The sequence below is a fragment of the Pygoscelis adeliae genome, unplaced genomic scaffold (genome assembly GCF_000699105.1).
Source record: "Pygoscelis adeliae isolate BGI_AS28 unplaced genomic scaffold, ASM69910v1 Scaffold241, whole genome shotgun sequence".
NCBI classification, from domain to species: Eukaryota; Metazoa; Chordata; class Aves; order Sphenisciformes; family Spheniscidae; genus Pygoscelis; species Pygoscelis adeliae.
The window spans coordinates 3,942,543-3,968,001 of record NW_008824056.1 but is presented as its reverse complement, the minus strand read 5'-3'; the positions used below and the strand labels follow the sequence as shown (position 1 = coordinate 3,968,001).

Genomic DNA, 25,459 nt, shown 5'->3' with positions numbered 1-25,459 from the left:
GGGGCGGACCCGCCGCTGCTCCGGGGTGCCTCGGCGGGGCGGGGGGGAACGAGAATATTCGCTGCCGTTCCTGGAGCGGAGTCTGGTCCAGGTTGTGTCATGCGGACCTGTGAAGCACCGCAAAAGGCGTGCTCAGTAGAAAGTACTTTGTTTCATTTCTTTTGTGGTAAGCTGAGGCCGGATAATTTTTATTTCAATTATTACAGAGGCAGCTGGTAGAAATGTGAGCCAAAGTACAGGTCTAGTAATGTTTAACTCTTCTGTAGTTAATCTGGTCATCCTTATACAGAAATAACTGGGAGCGATGTTACTTGTCTGTGGGCAGTCCCAGAAAGAGTTAAATTTAACTAATGAGTGGTTAAAACTGTATTGCGTGAAACTTACTTTTTTTTTTTTTTTGGATGCAGAGCAAGGTGATACTTGTGCTGACGTTCTAACTTAACAGCTTTTTATGGGGGAAACAAGTTAATTCCTTGCTGAGTGGACTTTACCAAAACAGTGTCTGTGCTAGTACTTGAAAACAAATTTGTGTAAAATCAAGTGCCTAGCAAGCTGTCAGGATTTTTGATGTGTAACTTAGCTGCAAGTCTGTTTTCTTCTTTGGCATGAGGAATTGTAGTTTTACTTTAAACTGAACGGATTATGAACAGTGCGAGTACTGGTGTTGCCAGTTTAGCAGCGACTTTAACATACAGCACTCCAGTTCAGTGACAATCCCTGTCTGCATTTAGTGTCTCCTGAGGCTACAGGCGGGTGTTTGAGGAGTACATGCGGGTTATTAGCCAGCGGTACCCAGACATCCGAATTGAAGGGGAGAACTACCTTCCTCAACCTATATATAGGTAAGCAAATGACTAGCACTGCTAATTGTCTTTTTTCCAATGTGTAGGCTCAGCATGGTGAGTGGTGAACGTGTGTATTTGCATAATATTGAAAATGGAAACTTAAGGGTTTTTTTCCATTATGATTACGTACAGGCTTGGTTATCTTCTCCCTTCCAGATAGTCACCTTAGTTTTCCATACAAATATTACCATCTGCATATCTGTCTGATGAGGCCTGTAACGTTCCAATCTAAAGTGAATTATATAATTAACTTTTTTTCACAGTGAATTTTTCCAGCTTTTCTTCATGGCGTATCTGGACATAAATTCACATTTGTTGCTCAGGCTTATGCACTTAGTGACAAATTCCTGTAATAGGTTAAGGTTGCAGAGGAGGGAAGAGTTTGTTTTTTAACATCTAAGGCAGGGGAGAGCTAACCTCATCGGAGAGACTACCAGGATGTCCTTAACTGCAGTTTGGTGGGGTGGGGAAACCCAAAGAAATTTGGAAAAAGGCAAAACAAAAATAGTGTTAGTCCTATTATTTAAGCCATTGTGTACATGCTAGAGAGTGATGCCGTAGTTACTGTGGTGGCTTGTGAACCACTTCTTGACCTAACTACTGTAAAAATTACAATGGTAAGAATGCTACAAGATTGAATACCTCACTGTTAATTTGCTCTCTGGCTATAGGTTTAATTCTTATAAAAAACTGTAGGGTTTTCTGCTTCTGCTGGGAAAATGCTTTACAAGGAAGTCGTGCATGTCAATTAAACCTGTCTATAATACGGAACAGCTTCTTCAAGAAACTGAATGTATTATCGAGTTTAGACATGTATAAGTTGAAAGCAAATCTCTATTTGAGGTCTGCTTAGGAAAAAAAAAAAATCTGCATGCATGGTGTACAAGAATGGCATCCTTCTGCGGATGCCTGTTTTTGTTAATGTGTGTTGCTTTTTCGGTTTGTTGTTGTTTTGTTGTTTGTTTCTTTTTTACAGCAAGATAAACTTACTTGAAAAGTTTTGTATTTCCTCTGAGACACAATTGTACACTATCAAAATTCTTCTAATTAGGTGAATTACAGCTATATGTAGTAGTATATGAAGTAGTAACTGTGAACCTTCTAAGTCACTTTTATGTGTCGTCTTTTGATAGGCACATAGCATCCTTCCTGTCTGTCTTCAAACTAGTATTAATAGGCTTAATAATCGTTGGCAAGGATCCATTTGCTTTCTTCGGCATGCAAGCTCCAAGCATCTGGCAGTGGGGCCAAGAAAATAAGGTAAACAGCATACTTTCTTCTTTTGTTTTGAAAAAGCAGTTTTCGAATGACTTCATGAGAGTGCGCTGGGAGTACTTCACAATTCTTACTGATTTAACTTTCATACACTGCAGCCTTAACAGAACCTTTTAGGCTTCTATTACTAAATATACTTGAGAATTTTACAGTAGCATAATTATTCTTAATAGTAATGCTTCATGTTTTTGACAGACCCAGATTTGATTGTCAGCATCTTTCTTTCCAAGCTGATGATGCTGCAGAGGGACAGCTGAGGTTAACGTTACTGACAAAGATGATAAAAGAATTTTTTACTTTTTAGGGCTCGAGTAGAGTTTCAAGCCAGTATCGTTGGTGTTAAAATTACGGCTTCCCTTTTCTAGTGTCTCATAACTATTTCACAGCTGTTCCTTTCATCTGACTTTTAATAGATCAGGCATGCAATTAGATGGTGGTTAGAAAAATCAAGTTGAAATTTTGTGGGTGTTTTTGCAGAACATACTCTGGCATGACAGACTATGCCTTGTGGGGTGAATATCCCTGTGAGTCAGTACTGATGATGCTAACAGATTAATGTTGTTGTACTCTGATTTATGGTAACCTTATTCCAGATTTGTTCTACTAAACAAAAGCAATTTATAAGTATATTAACCTTTTTATTGGTGCACAGATCCTCAAACTGAGCTACCCAGTGCAGTGGGTCTCTGTCACCAGTCAGTTTGAATGCATAGAAGCTGTACTGCATCCTGTTCAATTAAATGGGCCAAATACACTACCGAGCTAGGCTGGCTGCAGTACGCCTGTGATCTGTGATATTGTGAACAACTAACTCTCTCCCATGCCACATTCTTTGGTATTGCAGTAACCCGTGTGAATGTGCCCTTGTGTGTGAAAAGGGAATTACAAAGGTGCAGGCGGTGGGGGGAGATGCAGTGTTGCTGAAGATTGCATCGTTTCATCCTGAGGCACCAATATACACAGAAAATTCCAGATGATTAGCTTGAAGAAATGCTAGAGGGTTGACAGTTCTTGCGAACAAGCGCAATTTGACTTGCTCTGCTGTTTGTGTCTAGGCCTGTGGTTCTTTGATCTGAAGGTTACTCTGAAAACGACAGGCAATACGCAGGGACAGTTACGTTCCCTTGTCATCTTACAAGTGCCATCGTAGCCATGTACTTCTGCAAACTGGGTGTTAACATCTGCATAAATTTGTGGAGGAAAGGAGTGAGAAGATCTAACTTTGTTTGAATCAGGATTGTGAGTTGGGTGGTTTCAGAACTATTTTGATACCTGTCTTGGGAAGGCAACGTGCAGAGTCTTTTTAAAAAGAGGATGAAAGGAAGATGTTTATGCAGACAGAAGGTTACTTGATAAATTGCAGAGGGGAATTCAAAGACACCTGTAAACGTCCAGCGCTTATTAAGAGTGACTAAAATAAGCTGTGGCTCACACAGCTGAAGTATCGGGGATTCTCTCTGTTCTCTTCTAGGTTTATGCTTGTATGATGGTCTTCTTCCTGAGCAACATGATTGAGAACCAGTGTATGTCAACAGGTGCATTTGAAATAACTTTGAATGGTGAGCAGAGAACTTTCTGTTTAAGGGAATTGCGTTGTGTTGCATGTGTACACGCAGATTTGGGAGAGCTGTTGTGTTGGGAGAATGAGGGATGATGTTATGAAACGTGGTGTGTTTCAAAATGTGATGGCATGTGGTAATTGCTGTCCATTTTGAAACTTCAGATGTTATATATCACAGTAAATGATGACAATCATAGATGTCTTATAAAGTAGTTTATACAGATGTCAGTTATATATTTTAAAATAGCTACGTAAAAAACTTAGAGTAATGCTTAGTCACTTGGAGTAACTGTATTATGTTCTTTCTTTGCATGTGACGTGCATTAAGTAAGAAATGATCGACTAGGGAAGCATACTCTCCAGTTAATTAGACGCTTTCCCTATCCTGTTTTCTAATACAGTTTAGCCTTGGAATTCTATTGAATCCGTTGCTATTCCCAGATTTTTGGTGCCAGTGAACAGCAGTACTGATTTTTCAGGTTAAGAGTCTATGGACCTTCTGCCTTCAAATAATTTTACTGTTTTAAAGATTATGTAAGGTTGATGGAGTACAGAATTTTTCCAAGCTCTAGGTACAAGTATGTAATTTAGCTCTGTGCTTTATAATCTCAATTTATGATTGTGCAGGATGAATTTCAATATAGTAGTTTCTAAGTCCAGTCGTATACTGCAGAACCTTTTAAAGACTGACTGTATTGCATCAAAGTAGTTGAACGCGATGCAGTTCTAGTCGTAAATCTGAGATCAAGGCAGCAGAGCCTTCCTAGGGGTGAACAGTCACATCTGGACTTCTGTAAGTTTCTGGTTTGCGTTTTGGGACAAGGTGGTTCCAGTCTGCCTTTGGTTTTGTATAGATGACAGCAGCTGCATTTTTCAGTGTGGGTTCACCAAGTGCTATAGCAGTGAGGGATATTTGAGGGAGTAAGTATTTGTCAACGTCAGAAATGAATGTTGTGTTTACCCTAAAGTGTTTATGGACTGTGCTGCCTTTTATATTTCCGGGGGGGCGGGGGGGAATAATGATTGCAGCTACTTTGAGTGGAACCTTCCAAGCCAGATCTTGGTAAGCAGAACTTTTGAGGGTCAGCTGTAGACGTTAGGCAGAAGTGAGATGAAGGCTAATGAGACCCACAAGTTTCAAAGATTTAGCAGTGGTTTAAAAACTCAGTATGCTATTCTGCCACTCACTAATCTATTTTTAGACGTTTTGTCAACGGATATTTTGAACCTCTAAATCCATGTGGTGTACTTCTAAATGGCAGCATTAGACTCTTTGTTCTCCTAGCAGGGCTGGGTTCTAGTGTAACCAGAGGTTTGGAAGCATTGTTGAACCAGATATTTCTCTCAACATAGAATAGTACCAACTTGCATAGCTTCCTAGATCTTTTAAATTTGATGTTTAAACTAGCCCTGTGTGTTTTCTGACTTTGTCAATGTGCTTTTCTCCCCTCCATGTGTTTTGTGGTAGATGTTCCAGTGTGGTCTAAGCTAGAGTCTGGCCACCTTCCTTCCATGCAGCAGCTTGTACAAATTCTTGATAATGAAATGAAGCTCAATGTGCACATGGAGTCAATGCCTCATCATCGATCATAGCCCCATCTATCAGCACTGAAACTTCTTGTAAGTCTTCTTCCAGTCACCGGCTGTCTGTTGACTCGAATATGAAGGATCGCATGTTGCAGATTGAATGTTGTAATCTTACATTGTTTATTTAAAAGTGCGTTACTGGAGAACCAGTTCTAGTAACTTTCAGTAAATTGACATGGATGATTTTACAGATTCTGTTTTGGTGGGAGGTTTTGGGTTGGGGTTTGTTCTACCCATTTCAAAACTAGAAGCTGGCGTTCCTTTGGACGGAAAAAAATGTGTTACTGCGTGCAGAAGGCCTTAAGTTAGTGATCTGTGTTAGCAGAGATCAGAAAACACCCTGCATTATGTGCCTTAAAATAGTCTATGTGCAAAGGATTTCTCTATAACTTGTAACCTAATTGAACGACCCTAGAAAGTAGAACATGTTCTTGCTCCCGTCTGTGTGCTGTACTGTTTTAACCTTTCGCAAATATTCCTTGACTGTTCATAGCAGAGGGTTCACATCCACACTTTTATATTTGATGACAAACCAATTCCGTGTTCCTATATCACTTGTGGCTTTCAAAACATTTAGCTTACGATTCTTCATAGGAACATTGATGTGCTACAAAAAGACTATCTTGGTGCAAAAAATGGCAGCTGACGTTTAGGAGATGACTGAAGTGAAGTATTGATTAGCTGTGGTGCAGTTTTTGGTGCAAGAATGCTTTGGTTTGAGAGACTGGTTTCTTGGCATTATCTTGCCAACAGACACCCCACTCTCAAGTGACAGACCTTGTGCTCCTATTTCTGTCAACTGACATCTTGCAACTCGGCTCACCACCTTAAACTGATCAGTTGGTCCCAGCTGTAGCAGTTAATGACCTAGCTCTGTTCAAACACCTGCACAGATTTCCTTTGGAGCTCTGTTTAAAATGATTCGGCTTCTGCAAATTCGTGTTTACGTAAAGCAAGAACATAGCACGTGGAGTTGTACGCTCGGAGAAACCTAAACTCTATCAAAGCACTGCAGGCAGTCTCACTCCTTGTAGGAAACCATGCTCTGTAACCAGGGCTCGCTCTGCTGTTTCTCACTGCTTCAGAGCTCAGATTTTGAACCCCACTTTTTTGCCCCATCGATCTCTCCCTCCGCTAACGCTCCTGCAGCTTCCTGAAGTGGGGAGAGCAATTCAGAGAGATTGGTCCCTCCAAGTTCTCATGCAGGGAATACGAGAAACGGTTGACTTTTGATTCCTGCAGGCATGTCCTGTTTGTTCAGTTAAGTCTGGTTTGTCCTATTAATTTAGCGAAGTTGTTTCATATTTTTAAAATACTATTTAGTATTTAAAAGTTTGGTGTTTCCTGTACTTTTCAGATGGGCTTGCTGAAGTCCAGCATCCTATGTGTATGGATTTGGAAGGTCTCGGGCATAATTCTTTGTTGCAAAGTAGATTGATGTCACCTTCAAGCTTACAGAGCATGCTAAGACTGTTCTCATGTAGAATTTTATTTAATGGGATATGAGTTTAGAAAAAGAACAACAACAACCCCCCCCCCCCATTCAGTTGTATTTCCATCCATGTGGGAAGTAACACCACAGGTTAGGAGAGTCTGATAGTGAGACTTGGTGACTTTGTGTTGTAATGTCTCCTTACTTGAAGTCATGCTAACGTAATGTCATTCTGATGGTATCCTTGTAGGCCATCGCCCAGAATAAAATCATAATAGTACTCTCTTGCCATGAGTTGTGACATCCCAGGAGGCAGTGCTTGTAATTCGCGTTTTATAATCCAAAGCGTACATAGCCTGCTGTTCTCCCCAGTTTGCAGGAAATGCCTCGGCTCTCTGTTCCGACAGCGCAGGAGATGGTTTGCTCCTTCAACGCAGGCGTAGTTGCCGACTGTAACACTTGTGTCTCCGTTTCCAGGCATTAAGTGGCGATTTCCAAAGGCAGCGTGGCTCAGACCCATGAAGGCCTGTACTGAAGACAGCACGCTGTTAGTACAGACTGGATGCTTCTCTCGCAGCCACGTTGTGCCTCCTGAAAAAAAACTTAATGAAAGACCTCTTTCAGTGCTGGCGTGTTCCAGATACTGCACATTCATGGAGTGCAATAATACTGTATAGTTTTTTTAAGATTTCATTCGACCAGTTCATAGCTCAACAATGCAGGCATTACTAATTGTAACTTATTTTATATTCATGTTTCACACAATGGCAGATTGAGTTGATATCTAATTTTTCCTCGGGGGGAAAAAGGTTTGTTTAATCCGTTCTATTTTATATGAATTTACGTTCTTTTTGTAGTTTAAAATGAAGTTATAGGAGTGTCTGATATTGTCCTAAGTAATTGACAGCTGTCTATCAAATATCGCTAATGTGGTTAAAGCAGGTTTGTATATTTTTCAAAATATATGGCAGAGTTGAACAGTGCATTATATGCTAAATTATATAAACAAAATTATATGCAGAGTAGTTGCATTGTTTTGTGACTTCAGTAAAAATTAAGATCAGCTGCTCTTTAAATTGTGTTGGCCAGCTCAAGAGGTTTTTCCTTGACCATTCTGAAGAGATGAAAAGCTGGGCCTTTCTACTGTCCTAAAGAGAAACTAAGAAAGTTAATTTAAATAAAGAGTTCTCATTTACTGTGTGAAGTACCTTGTTTGAGTCACTGGATATTCTTAGAATTGCAATTGAAAAAATGCATAAAAAGCCTACTTTCCAAAGTCATCGATCTTGTGTTTGTCTTGTCTGAGCCCCTAACAGCCTCCCTGTTCTGGAAGGAACACGCAGAGCTTTGTCTTTTCCTTCGTGCGCCTGCCAAGATTCAGCTGCGATTAGCGTTCAGGTGCTGTTGTACCAGGGGACGCTCACTGGGTTAAAGTGAAGTCTCAAACGCAGTTTTCTTGCGGGGGCTGGGAATTTTCCTCGGGTTGGCTTCCTGAGTCAGCGTGAGCTGCAGGCTGCAGCCTCCAGCCTGCAGTTCCTCTTCACCATTGTGTCTCCTGACTGTGGTGTGCTCCAGGCCGGATGGCTGAGGGGCCGCAGCTCTGGCGCCTGTGCAGGGAGGCTCAGTCCTGGCAGCGCCTGCCTCCCACTCCATTTTTTGTCCCTGCTCCGAGCTACGGGGTTTCACGCCCCTTGTAAAACCAGCTAAAGTACTTCTGGGTCTTTCTTCCCAAAATTATCTCTGGATGGGGAGGTGAGGGAGATTTTTCTCTGTTGGGGCAGTAAATCGGATGAGAAGGGAATCTGCAGAGCCACGATGAAGGCAGCTGTCGTGGTTTGTAAGAATTGTCTTTGACCTGCCCCAAGGCTTTAGGGACTGACGTAGGAAATGTGTTGGGTAACCACGGCTCTGTCCGCCCAGCTGAGAGAAAAGTTGATGCCAGTTGTTAAGTGTTTTTCATCACAACCATTAAACACGCAATGGCCTCAAGGCTGCTTTGGCTCTGTGATGAAATCATCTCTTTAGGCAATTCATGCCTTCTCTTCTGAAATAGATTAACCAAAATTTTCTAGTGGGGATAGAGTTTTAGTTTCTCGTTAATTACACACTTAAGACAAATTAGACAGAAAACAAATAAATGCACAGATGTGTTGCTAGGCTAAGACTTTCCATGAGCTGTTGGTATTATCGCCCTAGTGATACTTGCCCGTGATCTGCTTGCGGCCCCCAGTATTCCCTCTGAGCAAGACGGTGTATCGGTATGTTGGAGTTAGGTATGCGAGAACCTTTGCTGACGTCCCTTAAATGCACCAGAAGCATAGTGCTCTGCTGTTCCCGCTGAGGGGCAGAGGCTGGGCAGCGTTCTGGTTGTGTCTAATTGCTCTGGGTTGTAGGGTGCGCAGAGCAGACTTGTTTTTATGGGCTGGACCAAGCCCCACAATCACTATTCGTAGAGCACTTCCAAACAGAAAAACTGATGTGTGGCTGAGCTGGAGAGATGGAACAGAAGTGCCTCAGATCCTCTAGCTGCAGACTGAGGCCGGGAGCACCTAAGTCAGTCCTTTAAGGGGCAGTTTGTCCATCCCAGGAGACCTCCAGGACCTTCCCAGCTGCCACAAGTCACCGGTGGTTTTTCCAGGGCTTTTGGCCTCCCTCCTACCCATCTGATTTTGCTCCACGCCCACAGGGATGCTCCAAGATGCAGAAGAGCCAGAGTCCTCGCCTGTGCTCAGCACCAGCCGCCACAGAGTGAAAGCACCCAGGGCAGAAGCTCACCGCCCAGGCGCTGGCTGGGTTGGCAGGCTCCCCAGCACGGCTGTGACACAACGCGATAAGGAGCAGCTTCGCCAAACAAAGCCGAGACAAGCAGTCAGCGAGGATGGGAACGCGGGCGGTCCGTGCCCCTCCCAGAGAGCCAGCGCCATCCCCTCTCAGCGCAGCACCGGCGGCCGGGTGGCCAACACACCAGCTTCCTTGGGGCGCTGCCTCTTGGCAATAGGGAGGTGTGGGGCCACGGGAATACCTGCTAGGCCAGGACACTCTGCTGGGCGCTGCGGGGCCGACAGCCCAGGCTGCCACATACAGCACAGGGACGTCCTGCAGCCTCCAGACCCTGTTCACGGATGGGAGCATATGGGGAAGGGGGAACAGCAAAGGAAGCACGTCCTCGGGCCCAGAGCAGCCGGGGCACAGCCGGGCAGCCTGTCTATACAGACGGGACATGGCCAGGCAGCCAGGGTGTGCAGGCTGAGCATGGCCGAGCGGCTGAATGGGGCTGTGGGCCCATCCCTGCACTCAGCGCATGGTGCCTCGGCAGCATCACGAGACACGTCAGCTTTTTTCTGGCCAAAACGCTGCAAATCAGAGCTCCCGGATCACCATTCCTCATCCTGTCCATGATAAATTAGGTCTGAAGAGGCCCCCCCAGCACCCCGTCACACCCAGCCTCCTTGTCCTTACACCTGCAAACCAGTCCTGGCATTTTGCAGAGTGAGATTTTAGACCCTAAATAAATGCTTCAGGGAAGGCGTTTGCAGATCAGAGCATACAGTAAGAAGTGGTTCCTGGGGCTATATGCACTGCACCCATTCACTGTGCCCGTGTCTTCAGTGGTGAGTGGTTGCTCAGCCTTTCCCTCATGGTGGATCAGCTTGCGGTGCATCAGCTGGTGACAGTGGTGGCTCTGACATGCAGTGGCATTGACCACAAAACTACCCCTTCTGACCCCCGGGGCAGTTCCCATAGCAGCACCCAGCTGCTGTCTGCAGCTCCGTGGGCCTGGCCAGGCGGTGGCAGTGGCCACAGCGGGATGTTGGGAGTCGGGCACGGCTGCTTGGCCGGTGGAGAGACGAACCCAGAGGATGGTGTGTGGGGCAGACAGGCCACGTGCCTGGTCTAGGGGGACGGTGAGATGCACAGCCCCAGTCAGGGCCACATCTCAGCAGGGCTGAGTTTGTTACTTCACTGTCACTACCCAAGGACCCCTGCGGTTGTTCTGCCAGCGTGGGACGCATCTGCCGAGCCCATGGGGATGACACTGTGGCCGTGCCAGAAACCACCCAAACTGCCGCCGTTCCAGCCACTGTCCTGTCCTCCACTGAGCACCTGCTCGGCCATTCCCAGCAGAATCCAACGTGGGCAAAACCAGCTGCAAACAGATTTTGGCTGTGGGTGAGTGGGGAAATGCCGTGAGCGTCCAGCAGAGCAGGACGACCGGAGTTTCCTGGCAGCACTGCCCTGGCCAGTGCAGAAAATTTTGAAGGTTGGTCTGCTAAGGCCATGGGAAATAAGGGCACACTGGAGACACCAGGGGAGCGGGGCTATGCTTTATCAGGATCTCTTGGCCGTGCGTCAGAAAACACATATGAAATGAGCTTTTACTCTATATAGCTGCAACTGCAACACTAACAGGAAGTTGCCTGGTAAACAAACCCAAAAAAATTGAATCCAATTTATGTCAAATTAGGCTCTGGATGAACATACTCTATTCATTAAGTTCACATTTATTCACAGATTTGGAATTTAAGACTACCAGTCCAAGACAGATACTACTTGCAAGTTCTTGTTAATGAGCAGCATGATAGGTCTGCTAATAGCACTGCAAACACCATTTGGAAGGGGCTCGTGCCATGCCATTGTAGCCAGGAGCCATGCACAGCGCCTGCCAGCCTCCACCGCCTCGAGAAACACCCCCTCCCCAGGAGAGGGGTGGTGGAGAGGACTGCTCCTGCTCGCTCACCCGGGCTCGCACTGGTCTCATCACAGGGCTGTCAGTGGAGTGCAGGACCTCGATTTCCGGGCAGAAACTGGATGGTCAATGGAATAATTGAGGTTTACATCCATGCCAAAGCCTGTAACGCAGTCCACTGGGCAACATCGCATACTAAAATTACCAGAAGTGGCAGGGCATCGGCACACACCTGCCGCCAGCTCCCCTTCACCTCTCTGTGCCCACGCAATTTCCGAGCTTTCCCCAGAGCTGTAGCAAGGGACTGTCCCCCCATGCCACAGGGCCTGAGGCAGAGCAGCATCCGGCTGCCACACAGTCCAGCTCCCGTGAAACACAGACCTTTGCAGACTCGGGCGCGGTGGCTTGGGTGAAAATCTTTCATTAGATTCAAAAACTTCTGGATTCTAAATCTTTGGTTTAGAAAGTTGAAGATCACACCTGTGAGTTCGATTTTGACCTGTTGTGCCATTGTAATGCCAGTTTTTAGCAGGGTTACATCTCATTTATGCCAGCACGAGAGGAGACCAGAAGACAGATCTCTGCTGCAGACGGCTTACGTGTAACAGCCGTTACACATCCCGGAAGTCTCCTGGGATGGACAAACTGCCCCTTAAAGGACTGACTTAGGTGCTCCTGGCCTCAGTCTGCAGCTGGAGGGTCTGAGGCACTTCTGTTCCATCCCTCCAGCTCGGCCACACGTCTCCTCATGGTGGGGTTTTTCCGCACTGGGGCCAAGTTTTCCTGGGCACCTCTTTCAACCCTCCTCGCCAGGGAAGACGGTCAACCTCCTGTATGTGGTGCTGCACTCCCTCCTGAGGTGCCTCGTCCCCCTGGCCAACCTGCTGGTGATTGTGGCCGCCTACCAGCTGCTGAGGAAGCAGCCAGGCACCAGCTACATCAACATCCCCAACCTGACCACCGCTGACCTGCTGGTGGGCGTGAGGTGCATCGCTGAGGCGCTGGACGACAGCCTTGACAGGGATTTTGACCGCAGCAAGGCCTGCCTCCTGTGCATCGCCCTGAGCATGACGCCTTGCATCGGCTCCATCCTGACCCTGCTCCTGATCTCCCCGGACAGGTAGCTGGCGGTGACGCTGCCACTTTCCTACTCCACTCTCCTGAAGAAAATGCCCATGATCCTCTCCCTTGTTGTCCTCTGGATGCTGTCCTTCCTTTTCTGGCACTTGCCTCTGATCTTGCCCTCCCTCCAGCGAGGCAACTACACGGGTTACTGCAGGCTCCTGTACGCGGCCAGGAGCGAGTACCTCTATGCAATCTGCTTTGGCATCTTTGCTCCATCCCTGCTGGTGCTGGTGTGCCTGCATGTCTCAGCGGGCAGCATTGCCTACGTGCAGCACACACAGCTCCAGCACGCCTGCACCCAGACGGGGTGCCTCCGCGCCTGCCCGCAGCACTTCAAGGGACTGCGGACTGTGCTCATCGTCCTTGTTGGCTTCAGCCTGGGGGGGCACCGTGCAGGCCACCTGCAGCTCCTGCAACCTGGCTGGCCTGCTCAAGGGTGCCTTATTACTGCTGGGTGAGACCAGCTCCCTCATCAACCCCCTCATCTGCGCCCTGTACAGCAAAGACATCCAGAGCCACCTCACAAAGCTGCTCAGGTGCAGGATGAAGGGCCAGGTGAAGCCCCTGGCCTCGAATGTCCAAACTGTTGGGAGCTGGGGCGGGGGCTGGCCCGAGGCACCTGGTTCATGAGGGGTCCGTGCCCCACCACCTCCACCCATGCTGCTCCTGCGGCCACCAGGCCCACAGCGGGAGGGACAAGCAGGACGCCCGGTGCAGCAGAGTCTTCCTGCTGCATCAGCTGTTTATGAGCTGCTGCCAAGAGGCCGTGGCTCATCCACGCTGTCTGCTGTCCGCATTAACGGCCTTCCGTCCCCAGCATCTGCACAAACGTCACCAAGACAGTGACCTTTGATTGCTTTGGACAAACTGTGGGCTTTTGTCCCTCCCTCTGCATGGGGAACTGCTGTGTCTCGTACCTGCAGCGGGCTGAGCTGCCATCCAGCACTCGTGCCAGGGAGATCTGGGCATCCCACTGGTGCCATGTCCTAGGCAGAAGCACTGGCTGTGCAGAGCAATGCCTGTGTGGGTGACTTCTGAGCAAACACCTCCTCCCCATATACCTGTCACAGGCTATGACTTAGCTGTGCTGTTTGCTTTTATCTTTGTGCCACGTCTACGGACTGAAACAACTGGTCAGCCTGGGCTGGTTTCTGCCAGGAGACAGAAGAGAGGTTGCTCAGGAGCAATGCGCCAACATCAAGCACGGATTTACTCTGCCCTGAGCAAACCCTCTCTTCGTGCCTCCATGGCCAAGATGCACTTCAGCGTGGGCTGACAAGAAAATGTGCTCTGGTACTCCCTGCCCCACAGCCCCGCTTATGCTGAGCGAGACCCCAGAGGGGTGGGACGGCCCCAGGAGAGGGGCCGTGCAGAACAGCCACGGGCTGCCCTTTGCTCCGTGCTATGGCAGGGCAGGACTGCAGGTGAAACCTTGTGGAGTGTGTGCAGGCACTGCAGCAGCATGGAGCGTCTCACTCGGCTTGTTTTGCCTTCACCACCACACATGTGCTGGTCAGACTTGAGCATTTACTATTGCTCTGACTGAGCTGCGTAGTTCATCACTTATGTCAGAAGTTGTGCAAAGCTGTAAGATCTTTAAAGTCTGTGTGATAAGGTATGCTGGAGGCTTGATTTTGTCCCATTGCTCATTAGAAGGAAAGTTTAAGCATCCACGCAGTCTGTCGAAGAGCCACAGGATCCTCACCCTGAAGGCAAGCAGCAGGAGCTCATCTTCACCCAGCCAGGTGGGGGGAGGCAGCTGGCCGACATCGCTGACCTGGGGAGCAGAGGCGATCGTGTCAGCAGAGCCACAGCAGCATGGGACAGGGCTTCGGGGCTTTGGTCTCTCCCCAGCAGACAAACCTGCCCCCGTGGCAGGAGCCTGTGGAGGAAGGGAGCTGCCACACACCCTGTCCGCATGGATCACAGCTCTCCTCCCCGCGGCAGAGCCAGGGTGACCCTCGGAGCCGTGACCAGGGACACTGGGGACCTGCACGGGAGCACTTCCCACACTCTGCAGCCCCTTGCAGAGAGCCAGGGCTGCCAGAGCTGGCAAGCATGGGGACTGAGCACAGGTACACCTCCACTGTTTTGGGGGGCTGGACCATGGGACAACACGGGGAGCACCCACCACGGGATGAGCACGCTTCCCCACAGATGGGAGCTTCCCTGGCCACCCTACTCCTGCTGTGGGGAGCGGCTTTGCATGGAGCTGCCTGTGCGCTTGAGAAATACCTGCACTTTGGTTCCCACGTTGAATTTTGCTTGTTGCCCCATGGCGAGGAAGGAAACGGTGATCTTGTCCTGGCCCAGGATCCTGACCCCCATGTGCTGGTTCAGGGAGATGAAAATGGGGCTCAGCGGGACATGGGGTCCTGATGACATGATGCTGTTTGGCCACGTCCACCTTCTCACCCTGCTGCCCTCTTGGTCCAAATACTGCCCTCCCTGAATACTCATGTTTATCCTAAAAGAGAGGAAAATCAAAGCTCTGCACCCTGCAGCTCCCATGGCCAATGGCCCTCGTTCCCTAGAGGGACGGGACTGGGGCACAGCTAATTTGGGATCTAACCCTCCATCTCAAGACACAGCTGGGGTAGCCTTGCTCTTCTGGGAAGCACCCGAAGCAGGACTGACAAGCTGCTGTATTTGTCTTTTAATTTTTGAATGCTATTAAAAATATCCTTTATGACCTTTGAAATTTAAAATGTGCAGTGGAGAGCAAAACTGCTCTGACCAATGTGAACATACCACACAGCTCCGTTTGGATAATAGCAAGTACTTCTGCCATTGGACTTAAATACTGCTCGTATTTCGGCGTTATTCGGCTTGTCTTCCTGTACTATGCAAATAAGCCGGTTTTTCTCTCGTACAACAATGATTGCCAGATTTCCAGATGGATAGCTGTCATCAGATAAGGTGTTCATAACCCCTTTGTTTGTCTGGTTGGTCTATTATTACATACTAAATATTTCAGAGCGCTACTTTGGAATATAAAAATTGACATATTACCTAGATCACTGTTAAAGGCGGAATGGTGGTGTGCTGCCAGCGTTACCTGGGATGCTGCCAGTGCTTTTCTCCTACATTGTAGTATTCCGTATGCACTGACAAAAGAGTGGTTGGAGATACAGAATACATTTTTGTTGTTTTCTAACCAATAACCCAGGCAGAACCCCTTAGCAAATTTATTTTAAAGACACATTCTTGGACAACACTTATGATTGTAGAAGCCTAGCAAAGTGATCAAATTACTCAACTTGGATGACAGCAGAGAAAACAGGGGCAGGTATTCTCCCAGAGGAAAAAAAACAAACAACCAGGGGGAAAAAAGGCCCTTTCCCCTGAAACCTGACTTGAACGTATCCAAACAACAGGTATTTTGGGTCTCACTGGGGATTCCCTCCAGCAAGACTTGCTACTGTGAGCGCACGTGTTTATGGCACTTGCCATTTGCCACCGCTGCGACTGGCAGCATCCCTGGGATGAAGGCAGCCTGGAAGGCAGAGCAGAGAAGTAGTCTCAAGCCCCTGTTTGCTTTGGTGGCAGAGCTCAGCCACAGTAAGGAAAAACAACATAGGTGACTTAAAATGTTATGGCTTAAATAATAGCAAAGGCAGCCTGAAAGCGATGGGATCCTTTGGTGAAACTGCCACGCTTTTATTTCTTCAAACAGTACTCTTATTTACACTGGTAATTTCAGTTTGTCTGTGCACCTCTTATGTACTCCAGCCCGCAGGACAGAGACATCAGCGCTGTGCTGGTGGGAAACGTGCTTGTTCGTCCCTGGGGGAAGGACGGGGCTGAGCACTTTCGGAGCCTACACCGCAGGGACCCCTCGGCCAGCAGCGCCCTTCCACGGGTGGCCAGAGCTCGGGAGTGGGTCTGAATACTGGGCCAATGAACTTCTTAAGCTGGGTATTAAAGACACAAGTGCCCGTCCTTCATGGAAGCTACTGGCTGATTTGAAAAACTTCAGACCAAGAGCTATGTAAGTGGTTTCACTACTGCTTTTTTTCGGACTGTGGAAGCGAGTGTAAGTGGTGGACCAGGTTATTCTGTGATAAAGCAGACTAGGACACACTTAAAATTACAGTTACAACCCTGGACTAATGCAAACAAATGAACCCCGTAAAGGATACAATAACTGCGCTGTTCCATCTGGAAGCATGGTAAGGAATTTCCCTCCATGTTTGTAGTATTTTTCCAACAATTCATTCTTCACTACCTAAGATGGGAAAAGAAACGATAAAATGGATGAGAGCAGTCCTGCACCAACTGCCCTTTAAAAGCAGGCAGGTGCTGGGCTCCAGCTGCTCTGGAGTGTGGATGCAGCCAAGGTGCAGCCCATCGCCATTAGGCAGCAGCTACTCGCCTTTCCACCCACAGGAGTGAAATCGCAGCAGGTGACGCTGTAGGAGATGGGCTCCTCCTCGGGCTTTGCTGCTCTCTCACCAGGCACCAGCGTCCGGCCCTTTGGCGATGGGGGCTCCTGAGAAAGCAGGTAGGAAATCGTGCCAGCTTGATTTGAACCTAGAGAGCAAAGGGAGGGTTTGTGTGCATCAGGTAGGGCTGGCAGCGCCGATGTCGGGGCTGCCTGACACCTCTGCAGAGAGGCTGTAACTTGGGGGAGTGGGAATTTCTGGCTGAAATGCTCCATCCTGGGACTCTGCCTCAGGGTATTTTCTATCTAACAAGGACAGTCCAAAGTGTTCAGCTATTTCAGCGAACAGGATTATGAAAAAAGATGTAGATTTTTCAATTATGTATATATATACATCTGTGTGAGTAAAGAATGACATGTTTTGGATAGCAATCACTGTTAAAGGCGGAATGGTGGTGTGCTGCCAGCGTTACCTGGGATGCTGCCAGTGCTTTTCTCCTACATTGTAGTATTCCGTATGCACTGACAAAAGAGTGGTTGGAGATACAGAATACATTTTTGTTGTTTTCTAACCAATAACCCAGGCAGAACCCCTTAGCAAATTTATTTTAAAGACACATTCTTGGACAACACTTATGATTGTAGAAGCCTAGCAAAGTGATCAAATTACTCAACTTGGATGACAGCAGAGAAAACAGGGGCAGGTATTCTCCCAGAGGAAAAAAAACAAACAACCAGGGGGAAAAAAGGCCCTTTCCCCTGAAACCTGACTTGAACGTATCCAAACAACAGGTATTTTGGGTCTCACTGGGGATTCCCTCCAGCAAGACTTGCTACTGTGAGCGCACGTGTTTATGGCACTTGCCATTTGCCACCGCTGCGACTGGCAGCATCCCTGGGATGAAGGCAGCCTGGAAGGCAGAGCAGAGAAGTAGTCTCAAGCCCCTGTTTGCTTTGGTGGCAGAGCTCAGCCACAGTAAGGAAAAACAACATAGGTGACTTAAAATGTTATGGCTTAAATAATAGCAAAGGCAGCCTGAAAGCGATGGGATCCTTTGGTGAAACTGCCACGCTTTTATTTCTTCAAACAGTACTCTTATTTACACTGGTAATTTCAGTTTGTCTGTGCACCTCTTATGTACTCCAGCTCGCAGGACAGAGACATCAGCGCTGTGCTGGTGGGAAACGTGCTTGTTCGTCCCTGGGGGAAGGACGGGGCTGAGCACTTTCGGAGCCTACACCGCAGGGACCCCTCGGCCAGCAGCGCCCTTCCACGGGTGGCCAGAGCTCGGGAGTGGGTCTGAATACTGGGCCAATGAACTTCTTAAGCTGGGTATTAAAGACACAAGTGCCCGTCCTTCATGGAAGCTACTGGCTGATTTGAAAAACTTCAGACCAAGAGCTATGTAAGTGGTTTCACTACTGCTTTTTTTCGGACTGTGGAAGCGAGTGTAAGTGGTGGACCAGGTTATTCTGTGATAAAGCAGACTAGGACACACTTAAAATTACAGTTACAACCCTGGACTAATGCAAACAAATGAACCCCGTAAAGGATACAATAACTGCGCTGTTCCATCTGGAAGCATGGTAAGGAATTTCCCTCCATGTTTGTAGTATTTTTCCAACAATTCATTCTTCACTACCTAAGATGGGAAAAGAAACGATAAAATGGATGAGAGCAGTCCTGCACCAACTGCCCTTTAAAAGCAGGCAGGTGCTGGGCTCCAGCTGCTCTGGAGTGTGGATGCAGCCAAGGTGCAGCCCATCGCCATTAGGCAGCAGCTACTCGCCTTTCCACCCACAGGAGTGAAATCGCAGCAGGTGACGCTGTAGGAGATGGGCTCCTCCTCGGGCTTTGCTGCTCTCTCACCAGGCACCAGCGTCCGGCCCTTTGGTGATGGGGGCTCCTGAGAAAGCAGGTAGGAAATCGTGCCAGCTTGATTTGAACCTAGAGAGCAAAGGGAGGGTTTGTGTGCATCGGGTAGGGCTGGCAGCGCCGATGTTGGGGCTGCCTGACACCTCTGCAGAGAGGCTGTAACTTGGGGGAGTGGGAATTTCTGGCTGAAATGCTCCATCCTGGGACTCTGCCTCAGGGTATTTTCTATCTAACAAGGACAGTCCAAAGTGTTCAGCTATTTCAGCGAACAGGATTATGAAAAAAGATGTAGATTTTTCAATTATGTATATATATACATCTGTGTGAGTAAAGAATGACATGTTTTGGATAGCATTCACGGTTCCATGCTCGGGAGGACTGATGATCTGAAATCCTTGGTGCCGCAAAAGCCTCAGTGGCTTGCCATCCTCTGTGAAAATATGCCCATATTGTAAATCTAGTTCATCTGTTCTTAGTCAAAATGCTTTTGACATTTTTGATGCTAGATCCAAAAGGCTGCTCAGTCATCCACAGCCTGGGCTAGGAATTAGTGGAGTATTCACCTGCTTAGGCAAAACGTTGATCACCCTAATTCTGGCAGTTCCTACCTTCCAAGGGCTTGGCTTTGCCAACTTATTATTCTCTAAGGTCAATTTCTGTGCACCTCAGCTGAAACTTTCAGATATAAATACTGAAAGTCACAGCAAGGAGATCCTCTCTGTGCAATGGGAATGTAACGGCTTTTGTTTTTTCATGTGAGGGATTATTTAATATGGCAATATCTAATTTAATGGGATGGCACACTTGACAATGAACTAACATGTTGCTGTATAAACCCTTCTGTTCAATTAGAGAGCATTAGAGACAAGCAATTCCATTGAATTCATTGTTGTAATAGACAAATAAATACATAAGGAAATGCAAACTCACATTCAGCTACACCCGTCGGCCCTGCTGCCAGGAAAGCTAACTGTCTGGCCATTTGTCTCTCCTGCTGCCTGGAAAATGAAAGCGTTCCTGATATACATTTCATATATCCTGTTTTGAAACCTAGAAGTACTGGATATCCTTGCCATAGGAACACAAATTTCTGAACCTGCTTTTCTCTCCATGCACATAATTGCAAGTAACAGAGGCAACAGAATATCACCAAAATAATAGTAACTCAGCAAAAAGGAATTGCTCCCATACAGAGATTTCAGTGAACAGACCCTGCGATTGCAATGGCATCAGCTCTACTGATAGCAGAGCTAAACATTGTAATGGATTTTGTATCAAGATTTTATGTAAAAGAGGAGCGTTGCCCACAAGATCAAGACAACAGCTAATGTCTGAGAATATTTTCACTATTCTTATCTAGCTTCCTAGAAATTTGACAGTGTCTGACAATGGCTTTGGTTTATGCTCTGTACATAATATGAGGTAATATTATGCGACTCTGAGGAGTCGCACCATCAGACTGCAAAGGATCTTCAAGGAAACTAATGGTTTACTTCCAGGTATGCTGATTTACTTGTCATTAAGCCTATGCCATAGGCTTAGATATTTGTATAAGCTTTGGGCCTCCTGCTAAACAGCCCAGCAGAAATCAAACCTGCAGAGTTCTCGTGACTCTGGAAATTGGAATCCAAATGTGTGCCAGAGTTTACACAGCAAAATAGAGAAATACAAATTCAAGCTTTGTTCCAGCACCTGAGGTAAAAGCTAGACCCAAATATTATCTGTCCCACAGCTGCAATTATGTTTTTGGCTCTACCTGTCCCTAGATATTACGTCTGTCAGCAGTAGAATTAATGCTTTACTTAGCACATACCTCGCCACCCTCTAATACAGCCTGATAAGAGAAGAGCCAAGAGGGTCCAGATAGAATATGAACTTGTGTTGCCTAAAGCAATTTTTTTTCTTCTTTCATTCCCTCTTGCTGCAGTTTCATTTTCTTAACGCTTCTTTTCCCTCCGGAGTCGCCTGTTGTTCCTTACACAGACCTGATCCCCAGTTCTCCCTGTAGTCATTTCACGGTACCTCTGGTACGCTCTCTCCTTTGACAGCAGCCTGTCAGCTTCGGTGCCGTGGGATTCATGGGGGCCAACAGCAATGGGAACGCTCCAGGCACCTTCGTGGTTCTTCCTCTCATTTACGATGAACTCATAGAGGTCTCGATTACGCTTGCAGCAGAATTTCTGAAAGGCAGAAGAGTGGCGCCACGAGGGCAGGCCTTTCCACAGCAAACCTCTGCTAATCCTTCCCACCAGCTTACTAATTCATAATCCTGTGACAGCGGGCAAGCATCTTCGAAGGAAGGGAATGGCTTCAGCAGGCTGCCACAGTACTCGCACCTCGGAGCACAGTCCTCGTCTGTCTGAAGTGGAGGTGGGGAGAGAAAACAGGAGGACAGAAATAGGGTATCAGCCCGCAAATCCTCATTTTGTCTTGGGGAAAGAGGGCTCTGCTCAAAATGCAACGTTGTAAAGCGTGTAAGAGCTGTTAAAACAGATCTGTGTCTGTGGTATCTTGGAAGGATTTAACTCAAAACATTAGGTTCAGGAAACCACCAAAAAGAAAAGCCGATCTGTAGTAAATAAATAAATAAATAACCTCAAAGAAATTGAATGACTGTAGTATTTATGAGACCCATTCCTTCCAAGAGAAAGCTTCAGAGCATGCAGAACACTACAGTTGAGTCCTCTGATGCATTAACCCTTTCAAATACATTGCTTGGGGCTTCGGAGAGAAAAAGCTCCTCGATTGTTGCACTGTTGATCATACGAAAACCTGCGGGGAATTTCATGAGGAACCACCAGCAGATTTGTTGACAAAAGAGCTGAGTATATTTGACCAGATGCAAACCAGGGCTGCTGCAGGATATATTTTGAGGATGGGTACTAGAAATTCTGAAAGAAATAACTGTTTTTTGAAAAGACATTTTGAAACTGAGTTATAGAAGATGCAGCTGCCAAGAGCATGCTGCTGAATTTCGTGTCTAACGCCTCCACTCCCGAGGGCGCACCTAGCTCAGCGCTCCCCAGAGAGACAGCAGCCATCCAGCCACAGCAGCAAGGCATGAAGGGTCCTTGCTCCGGGCTGCTTAGCTGGTGCCCTTCACTTATACTTCATTTACTATACTATGTGTTTAGCACTTTCATTCAAATCCTTTTCTGAACATATTAATTTGAAATACTTGGCTTCTCTGGAGCGTAGTTCCTCGAAATTCCCTTGCTTCCCACCTCATGCCTAGGATTAACTCTCTTTGATGACTTTACTCTGCTAAGGGTTACGGGGAACTCTATGCCCTGCTTGTATTCGTTGACTGTATACCTAATATTTATATAAGTTTTGTATATCTGTTTTAGCCAAAGGGCAAAATCTTCTGCTAGGAAATTCTCAACATAGGATGCGGTGGTGGGGAGAGGAGTTGCACAGCCTCTTGCTGTTTAGATGTGCACAACAAGCATCGTTTCAACAGCCTCACAAAAGAAAAACCCTTTCATAAAGGAACTCCTGCACTGGCTTGGCAAAGGGCATTATTTTTATTTTTCCTACATGGGAATCGTAGGAATTAAAACAAACAAAAAAAGCCACATAGTAGGGAACACCCACCACTGACTTACCTCAATCTCTATGTTTTCTCGTGACGATTCGGGTCTGTAGGCCAGAAGGGTAGGCAGGCCGACAGAGGGGAGCGTGCGCAGAGATTTTTTGAACAGCTTCACAAAATCTTCTTTGAACTCAAAGTGGAAAATACCAAAAGCAATGTGGAGTCATATCTTTGTTCAGGGGTAGAGCCATTAAGCATAAAATGTATATATGCAACCTGGGTGAGTCCTTACCTCCATGTCACACAAAACTTCTAAGCTGCTGAACTCTTCTGACAGGGCTGCAAGTAATAGCGATAATGAGAATTACTAACAGCAGTGCTGTGTTCTCAGAAAGCTTATCTTCTAGACACATTTGTTCTGTTCCTTTTTCAGCACGCCAGCCTTTTCTCACCAACCACATCGGCTGCCCGAGATCTTCTTGCCAGACTTGGTCCTATGCTTTCAGAAGGGCAGCTCTGGATCTGCGTGTAACCCTTCCCAAATGCCTGAGGGACCTGAACTGGGCACTGACACTGGATCAGGGCATTACAAAATCATCCCACTGAAGTCATGGAGACGGCTTATTGCTTAGGGTCAGTGACTTGTAGCACTAATCTAATATTGCATGATCCTCTAAAGCATTTCCAGCCTCTCTTGTCTTAAGATGAAAGAGCTGTAGAGACGGTTGAAGTTTTTTCTCATTTCTAAGTGCAGTCCATGCTGTGTGAGTGCAGCAAAGGGTTTTTTGGCCTTTGGGGTGACAGGAAACATCTCAGATGACCAGGTGTCTATCACTGTCCTCAGCAGTCCCAGGTCCCCTCTCGGCGGGCAGTGCTACTGACATCCAGCCACCTCAGGTGCACAACTGTGTGCTGTCCCATATACATTACCTTCTGTTTGAATATCGACATGGCCAGCATGCCAGCTGGCATAGCCTCCCCTTCAGGCAAACTAAACACGTTCCTAGTTCTTTTAATCTTGAATTTCAGTTCCCCTTGTTGCCACACAATTTGTCTTGCCCTTCTAAGTAAGCTTGTCCTGCTTTCAGAAAATACTCAGCCAGACGAAACACTGGGCTGGCTGAAATACCAAATCCTTTCTAAGTCCTTCTTTTTGGAAAGTGTAAAAAACTCAGAACGTGTATTTAAAAAGGATAGGGTAAAAATCATGACAGCCCCAGGTCAACACCTGGCTCCCAGGCCTGCAATGGGAACCACAGCTCGTGAATGCATCTGGAAGTGAATGCACCAGCACATGAGGAAAAGCAGAAAGCGATGCTATGGCATTCGCTTATACTTTTAGAAGGCTGAACGATGTGGCTGCTGGTTTGCCTGAACTCTGTTTTTTTAAATAGCAGTTCAAAGACGTGTAGTTATCACCCTCTGCAATCAAGCTGTGTCATAGAAAGTAACCGATCATAAACCCCACCTGAGAAGAAGTGACTTCGTGTCACTTCATGACATGACCTGACATGACATGAAGTGACCTCAGGGAGTGCAAAGTGCACCATTGGACCCGCGCAGCCAGGGCACGGCTCTGCGTGCACTGTGGCACCAAGGGATGCAGGGAAGCCTGGTAGCTGGGGCACAGTGCTCGGAGCAGGTGGACACTCCATGTTCTTACTCTGCCCCCTCTAATGGGCTTTGTAGCTCCTGTATCACCCCTATCATCTACCGCTGCTGCATCCAAATCCAGGTAGATGATTTACCACTGGCACAAGTTTGATTATTCTGTACTTTGATCGTTACAATGACAGTCATCCCAAGGACTCGTGAAACTCTGCCTAAAACACAAAGCCTACAATGTTTTTCTCCTGCAAACACATTCACAGTGCATTTCCAAACAAACGAAGAGCGCACTGTTTATCTGTCGTGGGCTGTGTGCATGCCCCCTTTCTATGGGGATGGATCTGCACTCAGCTTTCCCCAGTACTTTCAGCTGGTGTGCTGTATGTGTGGCCCAGATCACTCCTCCCGCTCTCAGAGGCACATGAGATGCAGGAGACGTTCTCCTACAGAGGAGGACTGCCTGGCATTGAAAATGAAGCACAAAGGCTCTTCGATGTGGTGCCCAAAAGGGATGGGATCAGGCAGCAACTACCACTAATATGCTGTGTGCTAAGGTACAATGCTGTACTTCAGCGGACAAGCGAAGGAGCTGGTTACTCGGTCACGTGCTGAGATGACTCAGCTGAGCAGGAGGAGAAAAAAGGTTGATATTATTTTCAGCTCTCCTTAGAGGCTTTGCCAGTACCTCTCACAGGAATACAATACGCTATTTCTGCCATCTGCTGAGCACTCCTACGCCTGCTGGCTGGGAGAGCGTTCCTGCACGCTTAACAGGGACCCAGAGGTTCATTTAGAAGCAGCTCTGCAGAGAGGTTAATGAGGAGCCTGCAGAGGGGGATTCCTGGGGGCTGCTCCCAGGTCTGCCGCCAGTTTGCAAAAGCATCTCTGGGAAATTGCAAACTCATGTGTCTTCTACGAAAGACACCGGGGTATGAGGCAGCCTGAGTGAAAGACAATACAAGTGAGCAACCTCTTTCTCGAACAAAGCTGTTTCTTACTTGATTTTCTGTAGGCGTGTTCGTTAAGCCAGCTAGCTTCTGTCTGCATCGACACTGAAATTCCTGGCAGCTTCTGTGTTGTGATGGGTTCGATGCTGCCCGACATTTCCATTTCCCTTAATTTAAGACACAAACACACCTATTAGTCATACACAATGATTTCAAAGCAGTTGCCCTTGACGATTATACTAATGAAGGAGACTTTTCCAAATGTATTTAACTAAAAATCCGAACACTATAGATAGTAAGTGGGGCTTGACCGCAGTTTTGCTGCCGTGGCTGAAGGTGCCTGCTGCATCCTACCTAACGGCTGTACGAAGGCGCCTCTCAATCTGGGTGGCAGCAGCCCGTCGCTCGGTTTCCCCGCCGCTTTCCTTCCCACAATTTTTCGGGGGATGGGGTCGGTACCTGTGACGCCTGGAATGCAGCTGAGAACCGCAGGGAGCTGCGTGCCGGCCGGGGGATCTCCCTTACCTCGGGTCTCCCCCAGCCGGCACTACCGGCCTGTCCGGTCTCTTTTCAGAGAGCCAAGGGCGGCGGGTGAGC

The 25,459-nt window shown here is 47.3% G+C and overlaps 3 protein-coding genes across 3 annotated transcripts; 2 read left to right on the top strand and 1 right to left on the bottom strand.

Moving 5' to 3' along the window:
* Nucleotides 1-150: 150 nt before the first annotated feature.
* Nucleotides 151-7,980, top strand: LOC103925274 (selenoprotein T). Its single transcript, XM_009333970.1, has 5 exons — nt 151-842; nt 1,979-2,105; nt 3,592-3,679; nt 5,150-5,301; nt 7,178-7,980. Exons 1-4 carry the CDS (start codon nt 769-771, stop codon nt 5,272-5,274), a joined length of 414 nt encoding a protein of 137 aa, XP_009332245.1. The 5' UTR covers nt 151-768; the 3' UTR covers nt 5,275-5,301; nt 7,178-7,980.
* Nucleotides 7,981-12,556: 4,576 nt separating this feature from the next.
* Nucleotides 12,557-12,970, top strand: LOC103925309 (glucose-dependent insulinotropic receptor-like). The gene has a single exon (XM_009334005.1). The coding sequence runs from the start codon at nt 12,557-12,559 to the stop codon at nt 12,968-12,970; it is 414 nt and encodes a 137-aa protein (XP_009332280.1).
* Nucleotides 12,971-14,025: 1,055 nt separating this feature from the next.
* Nucleotides 14,026-25,025, bottom strand: ERICH6 (glutamate-rich 6). The gene is given in 12 exon segments (XM_009333969.1): nt 14,026-14,289; nt 14,748-14,979; nt 15,264-15,416; nt 18,454-18,539; nt 18,687-18,844; nt 19,703-19,770; nt 20,795-20,952; nt 21,030-21,127; nt 22,377-22,509; nt 22,511-22,584; nt 22,587-22,646; nt 24,914-25,025. Coding segments are annotated over 12 exon segments (1,596 nt in total).
* Nucleotides 25,026-25,459: the final 434 nt, after the last annotated feature.

Bases quoted from the DNA above. Each gene is read 5' to 3' on its own strand.
- LOC103925309 (XM_009334005.1), top strand. From the start codon at position 12,557: ATGCCCATGATCCTCTCCCTTGTTGTCCTCTGGATGCTGTCCTTCCTT.
- LOC103925274 (XM_009333970.1), top strand. From the start codon at position 769: ATGCGGGTTATTAGCCAGCGGTACCCAGACATCCGAATTGAAGGGGAG. The intron at 2,106-3,591 runs GTAAACAGCATA...GTTCTCTTCTAG, and splicing joins AGTGGGGCCAAGAAAATAAG to GTTTATGCTTGTATGATGGT. The intron at 3,680-5,149 runs GTGAGCAGAGAA...GTTTTGTGGTAG, and splicing joins ATTTGAAATAACTTTGAATG to ATGTTCCAGTGTGGTCTAAG.